The 16,717-nt window shown below is 40.8% G+C and overlaps 1 protein-coding gene across 1 annotated transcript in view; it reads left to right on the top strand.

Moving 5' to 3' along the window:
* Positions 1-16,717, top strand: part of LOC131677637 (protein pellino) — a 177,737-nt gene extending 161,020 nt beyond the window's left edge. The window contains exons 4-8 of the mRNA XM_058957533.1: positions 7,699-7,890; positions 14,874-15,161; positions 15,227-15,380; positions 15,468-15,645; positions 15,712-16,717. Of these exons, the coding sequence (XP_058813516.1) occupies positions 7,699-7,890; positions 14,874-15,161; positions 15,227-15,380; positions 15,468-15,645; positions 15,712-15,838 (939 nt within the window). The 3' untranslated portion in view covers positions 15,839-16,717. The remainder of the gene's footprint in view (positions 1-7,698; positions 7,891-14,873; positions 15,162-15,226; positions 15,381-15,467; positions 15,646-15,711) is intronic.

The raw sequence follows: 16,717 nt of genomic DNA, 5'->3' as shown, positions 1-16,717 counted from the left end.
TCCGGATTTTCCGGAGTAATGTTCCAGTACTAGGATATGATTTGTAAATTTTAATAATGTACTAGCAATATGAGTATCAAAACTCTTCAAATTGTCTCGGAAGTCTGTTTTTTATTGTTACGGGACCCTATTGCAATTTGAAAAATGGAACTGGAATGGAATGGCCACTCACGGCCCCACGGGAACATACTCCGGAATGTCCGTTCCGGGGTCAAATCACCAAATGGTTCCAAAACCACGAGATACAGCCTACTGATGCAATTCCAGGAATTTTGATACCCATATTGCTAGTATTCCATTGAAGTTCGCAAATAGTACCCCAGCACTGGAACCTGCTTCCGGAAACCCGGATTCCTGGGAATCGAATGAAGTAACCCGGTTCATTTTTACCAAGTCCAAAAGTGGATGAGTTCCTGAATCCAAAACAGCCAAAAGTATCGAAATCGGTTGGATATTACCTTAGTTACGGGCATTTTAGTTTTGTGGGTACCCGGGTACCCACGTCGGCCTGCTACGTAGTTAAAAAATTCAGGAGCCCCTCCTCGCTCCCACCCTTACTATATCAACAATATTATTAACCCAAAAGCTTGACTTAGTGAAGTTCTAAGATGTCACAAAGTTTCAATTTCCAGCTATGGATAAAACATAGAAATTTAATTAATTGAAACTTAAAAAGGTACCCGGGTACCGCGTCGGACACACAACGCTTAAAGTAGAGGAGGAATATCACTGGACCGAGATGGCTTCCTTGTGGGATGCCGGATGTAGCGAAGAATGGTGTAGATAGACAATCCTTAATGCTGATTTGGAGTTGCCTTCCATCGAGGTAGGAACGAAACTAGCGCAGTAGTTGTCCATGAATACCGAGTTTGTCCAGCTTCGCCATTGCGATATCATGATTGATTTTGTCGAAGGCCGCAGATAAATCCATGTAAATAGCATCGGTTTGCAATCCGTCAGCGAATCCATCGAGTACATATGTTGTGAACGAGAGCAGGTTGGTTGTTGTCGATCGTTTAGGCATAAAACCGTGTTGGTCGTCTGCAATGCAGGGAAAGAAAATAGGGTCTAAGACAATTAGCTCGAACAGTTTTGATACTGCACTTAAACACGAGATTCCCCGATAATTGTCAATGTTCGATTTGTTTCCTTTTTTTGTGAACTGGAAACATGTGCGCTGCTTTCCAACAGGAAGGGAATGTTCCAGTATTGAGTGATAGCACAAAGACTCGCCGAAATGGTTCAAGAAGCCCGCTGATGCACTTTTTGACAAAAATCGAGGGAACGCCATCTGGGCCCGGGGAACTAGATGCTTTCAGCTTGGAATTTGCTGCAAGAATGGCAGCATTATCGACACAAATTCGGTTGATGGTTCGTCCTAGAGAAGGAGTTAGATTTGCAGCGGCACTATTTACTATAATTCTTCTGAACATACTATCGAGCTAAAACTAACGATTAGTTCACAAAAATGTTTAGTTCGTGCGAATCGTGTACTGATGCACAACCATGCACTGCTAGGCCCCATGGAAAACTGACTCAGACATCACTTCGTTACAAGTTTAATAACTTGTTTTATCAAAGCCGGATCGATTAGCAGTCTTTAATTATCTCTCTTATTTTCACTTACAGTGATAATATATAGTGCCACCTAGCGGGTAAAATGCAAGCAGGTGGCTTTTCTCCATGTAAATTGTCAAACTTCAGGCACGTTGGTACGGTAGCTAGACTTGTCGATTTGCTTCAAATTTGGTGCAAGTACTCCTGGTGGGAACTCGCCCTCCTCAAGGTTTAGGGGTTTGACGGTATTGCAAACATCATCAAGCATCAATTGCTTTAAGATGGGTATTGCATTACGCCTCGATAGTGCTGCATCGAGGAGACCGAGAGGGCTTATGCGCCTTTTTTATGTTATATGTCTTTTCATACTCCGCACCAGCGTATACCAACGCTAAACCACTGGACTATGGGCGGTGGTGTGGCCGACTGGCGGATCGACGTAGATTGACTTTTGCTGTGTGCCATGCTTGCAAATTTTGTTCTATTGGTGGTATTCGTGGACGGGGCTCACGGAGGGAGTCATTGTGTGTCCATTTATCGGTCGACTTCGTCATCATGCATATACTAATTAAATTAATTTAATAATTAAATTAATTTAATAAAGTAGAATAAGTGGAAACCTATTAGTTGTAGCTTTGTGATAATCGTAGTTTTTCGTACTAGTGTACAACTGTTATGTGCTAGTCGTATGTGTATCTATGTTTGTATTTGTCTGAGTATTTGTGACAGTTGGGTCAGGGAATGGATGCAGAACTGAGGTATATGATAGAATAGTGGCTAATACTACTGGTGATCAATCTGAGCATATAGTTCTATTCATTGGGGAAAGTCGGGCTGGATAAATTAGGGTACAATAAATTTATCGACGCACGTGAGTCCATTCCCGGCCAGCATAGCATGATGAAAGTCTAACAGCATGCAATTGTCGTTAATGATAAATATACATCATTTGCTGCATTTAGACGAGTTTGATTGCATGTTACATGTGTTTTTCTATTCTACTTCATTGGTCTGTTTCTTTTGTGCATCTATTAGTTTGCTTTTCCATTATTTATGTATACCAAAATAGTATTGTTCAATTTATACACTTCTAGTCAAGCTCTTTGCATCTTTTTTTCTTTATTCAGCATGTTATGATTCCTTATATTAGTATATCTCTACTATACGCTATCTATACTCATATAGGTACAAACGCTCGTGGCCTTCGCGATAACACAGGCCTGGCCACGGGCGCGACCATGCAGTTGCAGTAATCCACATATACTTGCGCCTACATGAAAACACCCCGGTAGTTAAGTAAACGTGGCATCTTTAAACTTCCAAACGCGCTCTCAAACATTAACCCACACCTCGCACGATCATGAAACGGTCACGTCCGAAAGTTTTATCATTCTGGACTAATGCCTTCAGTTGAACCAATCAAAAAAGCGACGCTCATATTCACTAAACAACACGTTCCATGGTGACATGACCTGAAACTCAAGTTTCCCAGACTACCATCTGTACCATACACTAAAAATGAAGCATCAGATTCACGGTCCGCGCGCGATCAGACAAGTATACACGCTACATCATTATAAAATCAAAATTATACACGCGAAGTCACACACACGTGACAATCATGTTAATATACAAATGCTTGAGCCCTTCGCGACCATCCCCGGCACCTACACCCGCGATCTCGTAAACATGATAACATCTCGGTGATAAAGTGAATGTCTCAGCTCCTATAAATTTTAAAACGCGGTCTCAAGCGTGAACCTAAAAACTCCCACACTCGCACGATCATTAATCGGTCACTTCCGGATGTTTCTATCCTTGATATCAGCAGACCAGGTGCATGCCTTCAATTGGATCAATTAAAAAAAGAAAGCTCTCATATCCACTGGACACCACGTTACATGACCGAGGACTCTAGTGATATGGGGTAACTTACTCCCTGTCAGAATGTGAATTTTACACCAAAAACCAACTATCAGAATGAAGGTCCGCGTGACCATCCAAGAACGCACGCGTATATAGGAAATGTCACACGGTTACAAAATCCAGTCTTGTACACGCGAAGTCACATGAATGCGAGCACACGTGACAAACACGTTAGCATACGAACGCTTAAGCCCTTCACGATGAACAGCGCACACTTACGTTCGCGATCGCGTAAACTTTGTAACATCCCGGTAATAAGGAGAACGTTTTAGCACTCACGAAGTTTCAAACGCTGCCTCAAACACGAACCTACAAACGTCCGAATCTGTCACGTCCTGAAACCATTACTCTCTGTCCTAACTTAGGTCCATACATTCAGTGGGACCAATCAAAAAATAAAGCAAATATCCACTAGACAACGCGTTCCATGGCGACGTCACCGGGCACTCTAGTGACATGGAGGATCTCACACTCTTTTAGCATCTTAGCAGTAAACCAAAAAATAAAGTATTAGATTCACGGTCCGCGCACGATTATCCAAGAACACACGCGAATATGCGAAAGGCACACGGTTATAGAATGGAATTCATACACGCGAAGTTACATACACGTTAGCACACGCGACATACAAACGCACACGCGATCGAACACGTTAACGTACAAATGCTCGAGCTATTCGAGATGATACACGCGATCGCGAGTCTCTACGCCCGCACATACTTGAACCGTACAATGAATATCACATTCAGAATCACGGCCCGCTACAATTGGCCTAATGCAGTGTTTTAGTGGGCGACATTGCCTGTCTCGTCTGCAAATTGTAGTATGTGATTCTGACGGGGAGCCCTTCCGAGAACCTAGCTCTACAGCTCCAGTAGGACAACTCTCGAAACAAAAAGTTCTCCTGGTGGGAACTCAGGGGTGGGCCGATAGGGGTCATTTTTTCCTGTCACTTTACTGCACACGTACAAAGTGCAAAAGGCTCCAAGGCAAAATACGGTGGAAAAGCCACGGGTCCGGAACCGTAACCCAGATACTGACGAAGCCTCATTGTCTCACCATGGAAGATGAGATTTACGTCCAGGCGGACTTCCGGCAGCTTCTGGGGCTACTTTTCCTCCCCGTCCCCCACAAGTTTGAAGTTCCGAAGGAAGTAAGCAAGAAGAAACTTTTAAAGTTTGCCAATAAATACATGATTTGGCAAGCGATTTGATCTTGGCAAACAGAGTGCGCTGTTCGTGACTATCGGGACTGTAAACGGGGAGATCTACCTCACGGAGTGTCTACAGAAGCGTCTGATTCCTTTATTGAAGCAACACGAGGGCCCTACGATCTTCTGTCCGGATCTAGCATCGTGCCACTATTTAAATGTTATCCTGGAGTGGTATGAAGCCATTTGTACTTCATTTTTGTAGCCAAGAACATTACCGCCCCTTCCATCCCCCGCGGACCGGAACCAAGACTTATCGAAAAATACTGGGTAATTATGAAGCAGTAACTACGGAAGCATCCCAAGGAGGTCAAATCTGAGGAAGACGTGAGGAAAAAGTGAGTAGAAGCTGCAGCCATATGTTGTGCAGAACCTAATGAGTGGAGTTAAACGTAAGGTGCGAGCGTAAGGTTATGGTATTGAAGTTGAATGAAATAAATGCGTCAAAAGCTCACTAATGGGTTATGTTTTAGTGTCTAGAAGTTTAAAAAGGATCGGTCCACTAGGTAATTTTCCACAGCGTTTTTGCCGTGATGCAATTTGATTTGGGATACCCTTTATTGTGTACTTGTTTCGGTTAGTATTCACTCTTATGTATTACTGTATGCAAAAAAAAAACAGCTAAAGCTTTCTAACTGCCACTGATATCTAAAAAAACTGTATTAAACTAAAAATAATGTAATTTGCCTTACACAGTATTCTGTTTGATCCACATCTGAACTAGAGAATTTTAAATTGGTAAAAACCTGATCCCAGCCCGAAATCTTTCGGGTTTAGGTTCGCGTTTCGGGTGTGAAACACCGAACCCTACCATCATCTCTAGTCTGTAGCTAACTAACCAACCAAAGCAAATTGTCTAGATATAGTTCCTCTGTGAGCCTAACGAGTCAAGAGAGAAATCGTGAGGTAAATTAGACTGCCCTTCAAATTTATAACCGCGGACGGGGAGCTGTAATTTATTCTCCAATCGAAAGCGAATGAATATTTTGTCGGCAATTGAACGAAGTAGAGTCAAACGTCGAGCTGTTAGTGCAGAAAACATAATCGTAAAGAGAATGATGTTGAAGCGAGTGGATTAATGATCAGTCATTATAGCCTCAAATGGCAGCAGTTAGACAATGGGTAGTCCGAATTGGTTGGAAAAAGTTTCCCACACGATCTTTTTCTGTAAGTGACAATATACTAACTACGATATTATTTTGTAGCACAAACAGCTATCGTGAAATTGGTATGCCGAATTGCTTTTATAGTCAAAGACTACATGTAAACACAGAAAACTAAAACAGGCTACATGCAGCAGACTGTTGACTAGAAATTACGACTGCCTAGATCTATCACAAACACCGTCGTCGGCCACATAGTTTCCATTACAATTATTCGCAGGCTACTTTCTAAATGCTTGACATTTGTAATCCTATATACCTCGATATGTACAGCATCGAGTGTTCTGTTTATGGAAGAAAGCTATTTCCAAATGGAAAAGTGCATTCTCCTTAATAATATGAACAAAGCAGAAAGCACATGTGGTCTAGGCGGGCAGGCATCGAACAATGACACACCCCGGAAGGAGACAGTTGTTATTCAATATCTCCTACCGTTTTTGTCAAGTGGATACTTTCTACCACCATCTAATATGTTGTGACTAGATAAAAAAAAAGAACAAGCAATTACATGTCCCACGTCTGGCACTCCAAACACACCTGCGCACAAGGCTACTCACTGAAGGATGGTTATCGATTTTGATTCAATGGTTATCACAGTCCAAATACGGTACTCGATACAGTCTTTCTGCTGTTTCCACCATAGAAAAGAACCTAATCAAGAATCAGTTTCCAAACAGAACAACGCAAACACGCCGTTTTCCGATTAAAGACGCTATTGCGCAGAGAGCATTCCACCCGATCGACGGTAGCGAGCCCAACGTCCAACATAGACTCACTCGATCTCGTTGGCCCGCTTCGTCAAAGTCCAACTATGCTTACGATCCATCCGACTGTTTCCTATCTAAAATTATCATCATTCAAACACAAACTGACCTTTCGTTAGTAATCGGTCTCCCAGTCATTTTACGACCGTTCTGGTTCGATGCCCCCGCGAATGCAGCCTGTCGGCGGTGCAACAGCACCAGTGAGTTGCTGCCAGCCGTGCATTGGTCTTCAGCAGACAATACCATGCGGTTTTGTGCAGCATAGCGGCATTATGTTTACGTACAACCAACCGCACATCATCCGACTACGGGACTGCGTGTGAGTTTGGGTTGGATTTGAACCGGTCTTTGGCTGTTGTTGTTGGGATGGGGAGCTGGGGGTTCGATCGGTTAGCTGCTGATGCACGCACAGATGATATCCATGTAGGTATGTTGGTAGTTGTGATGTCGATGGGCAATTATTTTGGAATAGCTCCGATCTGCTGTTTGTAGGATGATGCTTTGTTTTTTTTCTGTCCCGTTCTGATCATTTGAAAAGGAAAATTACCATCATCATCATCATCAACCGTTCTGGTTCGATTTACAATTTAAGAAAGAAACCGACTCACTGTTAGGTGGTACGTATTTTTGTGACATTCATGAACAGTTTTCCCACCAATTGAAGCTTTAACCGGCTGCGATATAGCCGATTGTCTCCGATGAGAACAATTAACCGTTTTATAGTTGGCGATTGCATGTTTGTCACGCTGAAAACTAACTGCGCGCCGCTAAACTGTTTTGTGTCTGCACAAAACGGCAGACCTTGCCGATTGTGGTTAGTCGTCCATATCGCGTCGGGTCGGGGCGTAGTTCTCACTGTAAAACATACAATTATGGGTAGGTTCTAGTCGACCTTTGTCTGAAATCTCGTACGTGAACTGGTGATTTGATTTTAACTCTTGCAATTGTTCTTCAAAATAATCGACAGATACGTAAAAAACCGTGGTATATTAGTTATATTAGTAGATAGAAACGCTGCACTGCAACAAGTTCATTCTGATAGTCAATTGTAACAAAAACTTTTTTTCTTTTTCAACAGGTCGGCCGTTCGTCAGAGTCCCCCATAGATTTCGTCGTGATGGACACACTGCCCGGCGACAAGAAAGACGCCAAAGTCCTACAAAGCACCATATCGAGATTTGCTTGCCGAATTCTGGTGGATCGAACCGACGGACATAAGGCGAGAATATACGCAGCAGGATTTGACTCGAGCAGAAACATTTTCCTAGGGGTAAGTTGGGTTCTTCTCTATTCCATCGCCGGTAAAAATGGCGCAGCAGCTGTTGCTTCACACTATTCTCTCTTTTGGGAGAGATAAACTTTAGTCATTAATCACTACGCAACTCATCGAGTTAAACTTTAGTCGTTAATCTAAAGTAGAGTAGAACGGAGTAAGACAGCCCATTTCATCTTATTTTTCAATTTGAAACTTGATCTAGGAGTTGCATTTGAAATTCGTGCCTACATGGACTGTAGAAAATTTGTGCATTCACACCCAAGACAAGACCTTCTTATATTTTCTTAAACAAGAGAAAATTCGATTAGTAAAATGTGGATCATCAGATTCTTGCTCAACATGAGCCAAAATAGCATAGGAATATTCGGAAAGGACAGATGGCGAAGCATTCTTTAGCATTTCTGCATAAGAGCGCTTAGAGTGTTCCTTAAGGGAGCGCTTAATTTGATCCCCCTGCTTGAAGGACATGTGAAGTCCCCCCTCGATAAATGCACTTCTCCGTATCTTTGCTGCAAGAGTCATTCTTATTCTCTTCAGCGCATTTGCCATGTTGTTTTATATTTCTTATAAAAGAAATGTACATATAGAATTCGCTCAACATTTCAACATTTTTTCCGAGGCCCGGAGGCCTAGACTTATAACCAATCGACTCAGCTTGACGATTCGGGACAATGCAAAAATGCTTGTTTTGCCCTAATTTACCTTTTTGTTTGTGTTTATTTTTATTAGTGGCTATATAATAAGGAAGAAAATCAAATACGGGCTACCATAGATTGTGTTTCTTATGCCAAAAAGTCCAAAGATTCTACAGAAGATAGTAGAATTGTCTGCGTAAAACATTTTAATCCGTTTTACTCCAATTCTCCCCAAGGGTTGCGTTTTCAGTTCAACTTTACTCACAATATCTCGGAAGCAGGCCAAGTGCCGCTGATCAAAAGTAGTGTTTCTTATGCTAAAAATTCCAAGGAAACGAGTGAAGATATATATATATATATATATATATATATATATATATATATATATATATATATATATATATATATATATATATATATATATATATATATATATATATATATATATATATATATATATATATATATATATATATATATATATATATATATATATATATATATATATATATATATATATATATATATATATATATATATATATATATATATAATGACCGCACGGACCGTGTGAACCCGTTTTACCCCAATTTTTCCCATACTCAAGAGTGAAATTAAACATGACCATATCTTTTGGAAAGCGTCTACATGCAGTTTATCAATAGTTGTATTGCTTATGTACAAAGATTCTGGGAATCTATTTCTGATAGTCAGAATGGCCGCATTCTTCCTATTATTCCAGAATAAGGTCTACCAGGTTTTACATTTAGGGAAGAGGTCGAATACGGCTCATCTAAAGTTATTATTATCATGTAAAAAAGTCCGGGGAATGAATTGAAGATATTTAAAGGGCGAACACGAAATTATTGCGACACATTGAACAGGGCATAACTTTTTTACCATTGGGTAAAAATCAACCAAATTTTGCACACTTTCTCATTGATGTGTATTGTTTACATGCTGTCAAACTCGAAGTCGTGTTTTTCGATTCAACGAAAATGGAGGTGAACCAACGCGAGTCGAGAGAACAAATTCTTTCCAAACACCTGGAATTTCCTGACCTGTCGCACCGGCAGTTGGGAACAATGTTGAACATTCACCATTCAACCATCTCCAGAGTGTTGAAGCGATTCCAGGAGCGGTTGACGTTGGACCACGGCAAAGGAGCTGTAAGAAAACCGGGACCGGAGAACAAAAAGACGGAGGGAAAGGTGAAGCGGATGATTAAAGCAAATCCCAACGTCTCAAGCCGTGATTTGGCTAAAAAGATCGGCATGTCGCAGAGCTACGTCCAGAATGCAAAGAAGGGAGCTGGACGACATACATACATGGTACAGAACTTCCCAAACCGCGATGAGCGGCAACAATCGACGGCTAAAACTCGGGCACGGAAGCTCTACGAGAAGATGCTGACAAAATATGGCTGCTGTGTGATGGACGACGAAACGTATATAATTCCGGGGTTGGAGTTTTTCACCGGCAATAGCAAGTTCTATGTGGACGACAAATTTAAGAAGAAGAAAATGTCGAAGTTCGCCTCCAAATATCTCATTTGGCAGGCCGTCTGCCCTTGCGGACTGAGGAGTGAGCCTTTCGTGACAAAGGGCACAGTAAATGGCGAGATCTACAAATCTGAGTGCCTCGAGAAGCGCCTTTTGCCGCTTTTGCAGCAGCACGACGAAGCTCCGCTATTTTGGCCAGATTTGGCATCATGCCACATAATTCTAAAAGTATCATGGAGTGGTATGAGGCCAATTCTGTCCATTTTGTTCCAAAGGACATGAATCCGCCAAACTGTCCGGAGCCCGTGACCAAAAAGCCATCTCTTCATATTCTATCTGACCTTTTTTTCGCTGTTTCACTACCTGATTTTACTCCTAATGTTGAACTCCCGTTCTCCTTTCCGCCGCGTGTACGGCCTTTACCGTCCGCTGGACTGGAACCGATGAAGGGGTGGCGATCTCCGGTTTCGTTGGGTTCCACCAAGGATAGTTGCGGCCTTGGTCCTCGGCTATCTGTCGTGGACAAGCCGGAATACCCGGAACAATGGCGTGGCGTAATGGAATGGCGTACCGCCAACGTACTGCGCATCCTATGAATTTTTATTCAAAACTGCGGGGTCCTGAGGGTAACAGAACACGAATAGTTTAGTGACCTGACGGGCTATTCGTGGTTTTTATGGGGAATGACGTTATCTTGGGACTGTACTTGTTGTCCACTTGTTCTTCTCAAAATAGAAATTCAATTTTTTATAAATTTTAGCTCCAATAGCTGCTCTTTTCACCAAATTTACTGTTCGATGCTTTCCGGGTAAAGGATCGACCTTTCCCGTGATAAGTTGCTTGAAGTGAGCTAGAGCAAACTCGGTCATTCCCCTTGGGCCATTGTCCCCATCTACGGTATACGCGGCGACGTGAGCTACCCAATCAGATTGATCGCCATCCCACCCGTTCCTTTGCCTACTGGCAATCCCTTTCAATCGATGACATCTGGTGGTGGGTTTTAAAAGCTATGGTGGCTGCATGTTGATGGAGGTGTGCTTTCCAAAGCTCTATCAACTGTGAGTAGTGGAAAGTCGGTTCACAGCAAACACATCAAACGAACACAAACATTTCCTGCTTTATATTTGAAAACTTATTCGACTATTTAAAACACGCGATAGTTTCAACAATCTTTAAAGAAGAGAGTTTCGACCGTTACAGAAGGACCGAGGGTAGAGGCTACCGGACGTGACCGATTCATGATCATGCGAGCGGTGGGTTAATGCTTTAGATCGCGTTTGTAAATCTATAGGTGTCAAAACGTTTATTTAATTATCGGGGTGTTTTAATGTTGGTGAGACTGCAGGCGTAAGTATTTGTGGATATTGCAATTGCATGTTCGTGTTTGTACATTTGTAATGAGAGAAATTGTTAGTGTATACGAAAGAATATGCAATTGATTGTGTTAGTGAGTGTTAGAGTGAATCTAACTTAAGATATAGCAAGAGAAGAAAAAATACCATGCCGAATAAAGAATAAATGCAAAGATGAGATTTAATAAAAGCATATACATTGACAGATATTATTTTTGGTATACAAAAACCTAGGGGATATTTTGCAAAATTGTTTTTATAACTGCACAACCAGAAGACGGCCTTAAACAATTTGAACACAGAAAAGGGAAATCTTTCCTCCAACAATTTTGTTCTCGAGACGAGTAGTAACTATTTTGTGAAGTAGTGTAAAGTAGGCGAGACCGGGGCTAGTTGGCGGTATTTTCAGTTTTCATTTTTTATCGCCTTGATTTCGGTAGATTTTGCAAAAAAGAACTTGTTGCATAAAAGGGCAGACTGTTGGCAACGGAAAAGCCGCCAACTTACCCCGGCCCGGTGATAAGTTGGCGGTATGTGTGGGTAAGTTGGCGCCAGAAAATCACAATCAAATGGAAATTCAATTACATTATGAAACGTGCCGTTTGTCTTCCTTGTATTGACAAGAGACACAAGAAAAATATTCTCTTACTTTGAAGTGGATTCCAGAAATAAAAATATTTGATGACTATTTCTGCATTATGAATAATACCGCCAACTTCCTCCGCGTACGTCACCACCAACAAACCCCAACCCAGCATATTTAAAAAAAAAATATTTAAAAAATTGCCTTTGTTTTTGGATTGGTGTAATATCTATACCGATCCTGAAAGTTCTTTTCACGTCCCGAATAGAAATGTACAGTAATAAAACCATGATTTTCACTGTGACAGTACAATAATTTTACAATAATTTACAGTATGTTTTAGTGTTATGTCACATTACAAAAACAATAAACTTTAACGTTTGTACAGTAAATTTCAATGTAAAATAGACTTTTACAGTAAAAAAGGAGGGTGGTTATGTATTTTTTTCCCGAAAACAGTAAAATTTAATGTGAATTAACTGTATCAGTTTTTTGCTGAACAGTAAAATTTATTGTTACATGAAATTTTATTGTAAATCTGCTGTGAGAACTCTGTTTCGAAAAATGCAGAAACAGTAATAACTATAATATTTATTGTTTTATGATTGTTTGTAGGGTAAATGCTATTGTAAAATTCTATCCGGAGTACTATCGAAAAATATAATCACAGATAACAGACATTTAGGCTAGAACAAAATTTCTTAAAAAAAACCTGTGTAAACTTTCAAATTGATAAACGTTAGAAATCCGTGTTTCACTATTGCCATCTACGCAACTGTTTGTTACACGTGTTTGACAACTGCACTCCAACCAATGTGGTATACACACAGAAAAAAGTATTGGTAAAAATAAAAGTTTTTCACTCTTAGCAAAAAACAACCAACACATACTCTTAGTTTGAAAATAAAACTTTTGTTTTGAGTACCATTCTTCATTAGATTAAAAGGAAAACTTTTATTTTGATTATTATTCTTGATTATTTTAAAAGTTTTACTTTCAACCTAATAGTAGGCGTTGATAGTTTTTTGCTAAGAACGGATCACTCTTACTTTTACCAATATTTTTGTTCTGAGGGTAGATAGGTGTGACAGAACACATGGTTTGCTAGTGTTGCCAATCAATAATATGTAAACAATCCAGAAGCAAAACGGTTCGACGTCATAGCGTTCACACGATTCAATGGGAGCGGAACGAACGCTATGACGAAAGCAAGTCGATTTATTCTGTGATCACACACACCACTCATGTAAGATTCATCTTACGAATACCAAAGTGCCGTCTTCGCCATACCTGTATATACGACATTGCACTCCAACTGCATTGCGTCGATCACAGCGCCACCTACAAACGTTTGCCAAACGTATTTCAGAGTCTGGTTTCTTCGAAATATTAGTAGCGGGTATTTACACACGTTTCAAATCGAGCGTAAACGTCTGTTATCTGTGATATAATCATTCTGGGAATAGGTTGAAAATCACCGTAAATAACACAAAATGTTTAAAATTAATAAAATTCACAAAGTATGCCCGGAAACACAATATCGCCCAAAACATCTACAAAACCAAAATATTTTCAACAAAAACACATTGAATAATGTGTTTCACATTACTTCACGTACACAACGAGAGACAGCGAAATAGAAACGGAGAAAAAGGAATTCCGCCAACTTACCCTAACTCCCAACGAGCCCGGGCTGCCCTACTCCAAATAAAGTAGTTCTAGAGAAAATTTTCAATAAGTAACAATGAGAGATTCTCTTTGGGGTCTTTCTCTTCTTTTCATTACTCGGCCATTTCAACATTTACTACTCTACTCTTTGCATAATATTCTAGTAAAAACCGTCGGCTTTCGATATGTACTGGAAAATTAGTGCAAAGTGTTGTAATGACGTCGTAATAAACGAAAGAGAAAGTAAACAAAGAGAGGCTCTCAATGTTACTTAGGTCCTATTGAAAATTTTCTCTAGCGTTATATTTTTGGAATTTTGATATGCCACATGCTGTCATCATAATCCGTTGTATCCGGAGAATTTGGCACCGCCAAGCTAACGCATTTGTGCCTATCAAATAAACGAAATGAATGAATGATCATAATCATCGTTTTCTGAAAAGGTGTTTAAAATTCCACCTTAAAGTTACAAACTATTTGTTAAGGCCATTTTTCTGTATTAAAATGAAAATTGTCAAACTGACAGCATATTCCTGCTAAATAACCGCTAAAAAGAAACTCGCACACATCAATTGCCTTGAGTGTGATGACATTAGCTGCCATTTTCACGATCACACATTATAACATAAGCAGCATTACAACAACCATTGCTCAAGGCCTCTCTAACCGTACCAGTTTTTCCGCATCATACACCTGGTTATGGCACTCGGAGTGGCGGCCTCTCATTCGGAAGCGGCTGAGCGAGGCTATGCTTGAACGCTGTGTGGTGATTAGCCTGACAGATGTTTTCTTTCCTTATTGGCTCTGTTGCTCCGTTTTCGCTGAGCCGATCACTTGATCAAAGGGGTCTGATCTAACCTGTGATCCGGTTCCGCTCGGTTCAACGCGGGCGGGTGCAGTTATTGTGCACAATTAATACAACGAACTGTAAACTTCATTTTCACTTGTTTGCCATTTTTGCCAGTTTTTCTTTATTTGTGGCCAGCCGCCATCAGCAGATGGTTATGGTTGGCACGACATGAGTAACCGCTTCGGTTTTAAGAAATGCAGTGACATAAGAAATAATTCCGATTACGCTCGGCGATGGTTATGGCGGTAACTGTTGAAAACTTTCGTTTTCAGGCATTACACGTGCTCTGGCGGGATTAGTCACGGCGCGACACGATCGTTTCTTTTTTTTAGCTCGGCACTAGTCAACACTTTCCCAAACTAATTGTTATTCACTGATCTCTTTCAGGAAAAGGCCACCAAATGGCAGGATAATGTGGAAATTGATGGTCTCACAACGAACGGGGTCCTGATCATGCATCCCAAGGGTCAGTTCTGCGGCGGAACGGCAGAGTGTGGTTTGTGGCGTGAAACGTCCGTAGGCGGGGATGTGTTTAGTCTGCGGGAATGCCGATCAGCTCAGCAGAAAGGACAGCCAGTCTACGAGGAGACTAATGCCCTGCAGGACGGTACACTGATCGATCTCTGCGGTGCAACGCTGCTGTGGCGATCCGCCGAAGGGTTGCGACATTCGCCGGTTCGTATTGCAACAGCTCATATTACTTCAGCCGAATAAATTTTGTTTTTTTTTTTGGTTTTCAGACGAAGAAAGATCTTGAAAAGTTGGTAGATGAAATCAATGCTGGACGTCCGCAGTGTCCGGTCGGCCTCAATACTTTAGTAATTCCTAGAAAAGTGTCATTGGGTGAACACGTCAATCAGCCTTATGTGTATTTAAATTGTGGCCATGTACAAGGTAAGCTTCTATGCTATTACATATAAGTTATACGGTAGTATAAACTGGTCCATTTTTGATTAATACGAATTCACCAACTATTTCCAGGTCAACACGGCTGGGGACAGGACAAGGCCTCGAACGCGCGCCGGTGTCCAATGTGCTTGGAGTTGGGTCCTGTGGTGACGCTCTGCATGGGCGTGGAAAATGCATTTTACGTCGATTCTGGACCGCCAACGTACTGCTTCAATCCTTGTGGTCACATGGCAACAGAAAAGACCGTCAAGTAAGGGATTCTTAATTTACGGTCCATCAGTTTTATTGTTTATACATGTTTTTTTCTCGCTTCCAGATACTGGGCCAATGTCGACATACCTCATGGCACCAACGGTTTTCAGGCGGTATGTCCATTCTGCGCCACACCCCTGCAAGGATCTCCGGGCTACATCAAACTTATTTTCCAAGATAATCTAGATTAACCAGTGTCCCTCGTGTCGACATATTCCCACTCCCCGAGACCAGACCTTTTCTTCTAAAAATCGAAAGATACGCAAAAAATCAACTGATTCGCATATAGTTTGTAGTACGTAATTGTTAGTATATTTTTTAATCTAATTATTTTTAAATTAATTATCACAAAACAAACAAAAAAACGAAAAAAAAATTATAGCTATGCCTCCGTTGAGAAGAACAAAGCCACAATCGCAAAAAGAAACGAAATTAAAATCGGTATGTCGGTGTCTGTGTGAATGCGCTAACATGCAAATGGAATAAAGATTACGTCGGAGATGCGTCGAACCGAGAATGTCGCTGCATGGAGAAGGAGGCCTATGCCTGTAGCAAAGTTCATTGTTCAGAAAATGTTCTAGACGCAAAAAAAAAAAAACAAACAAAACAAGCAGCAACTAAAAGCCAAGAGATTTACAGAAATTTTCCCCGTCTTAGCTTTGAAACACTGAAGCAAAAATCTATTGTTTCTTCTCTGAAAGCATAAATGCCTCTAGCGACAAACGTTGACCGTTTGTTGATTGATCGAATTGATTAGAAGCACAGCTTAACTCGAGTGAATGGTAGGTGGTTAGTTCAGTTCGTTTTTTTTGTATGAGAAAATGCATTTTACGTACCTAGTTGTGTTGACTGATGAGGATTTTTTCTATATCGAAATTTTTGGCATACATGTTTAGACGATTTATTTTTCTGTTTGATTTCATGTGTTACGATTAGGAGATACGATAAATGAGTAGAACGTAGGAGAAAAGTTTACGTTTAGCGCGCATCTTATTTAAATTTATATTGTGTAAAAAGTATAATAAGTATATAAAGTCTTAGCAAAAAGCGTGTGTGTGATGTAAGAAAAA

Source organism: Topomyia yanbarensis, chromosome 1 (genome assembly GCF_030247195.1).
Source record: "Topomyia yanbarensis strain Yona2022 chromosome 1, ASM3024719v1, whole genome shotgun sequence".
Lineage (NCBI taxonomy): Eukaryota > Metazoa > Arthropoda > Insecta > Diptera > Culicidae > Topomyia > Topomyia yanbarensis.
Note: the sequence above shows the minus strand (reverse complement) of the source record. Positions and strands in the feature narration are given on the sequence as shown.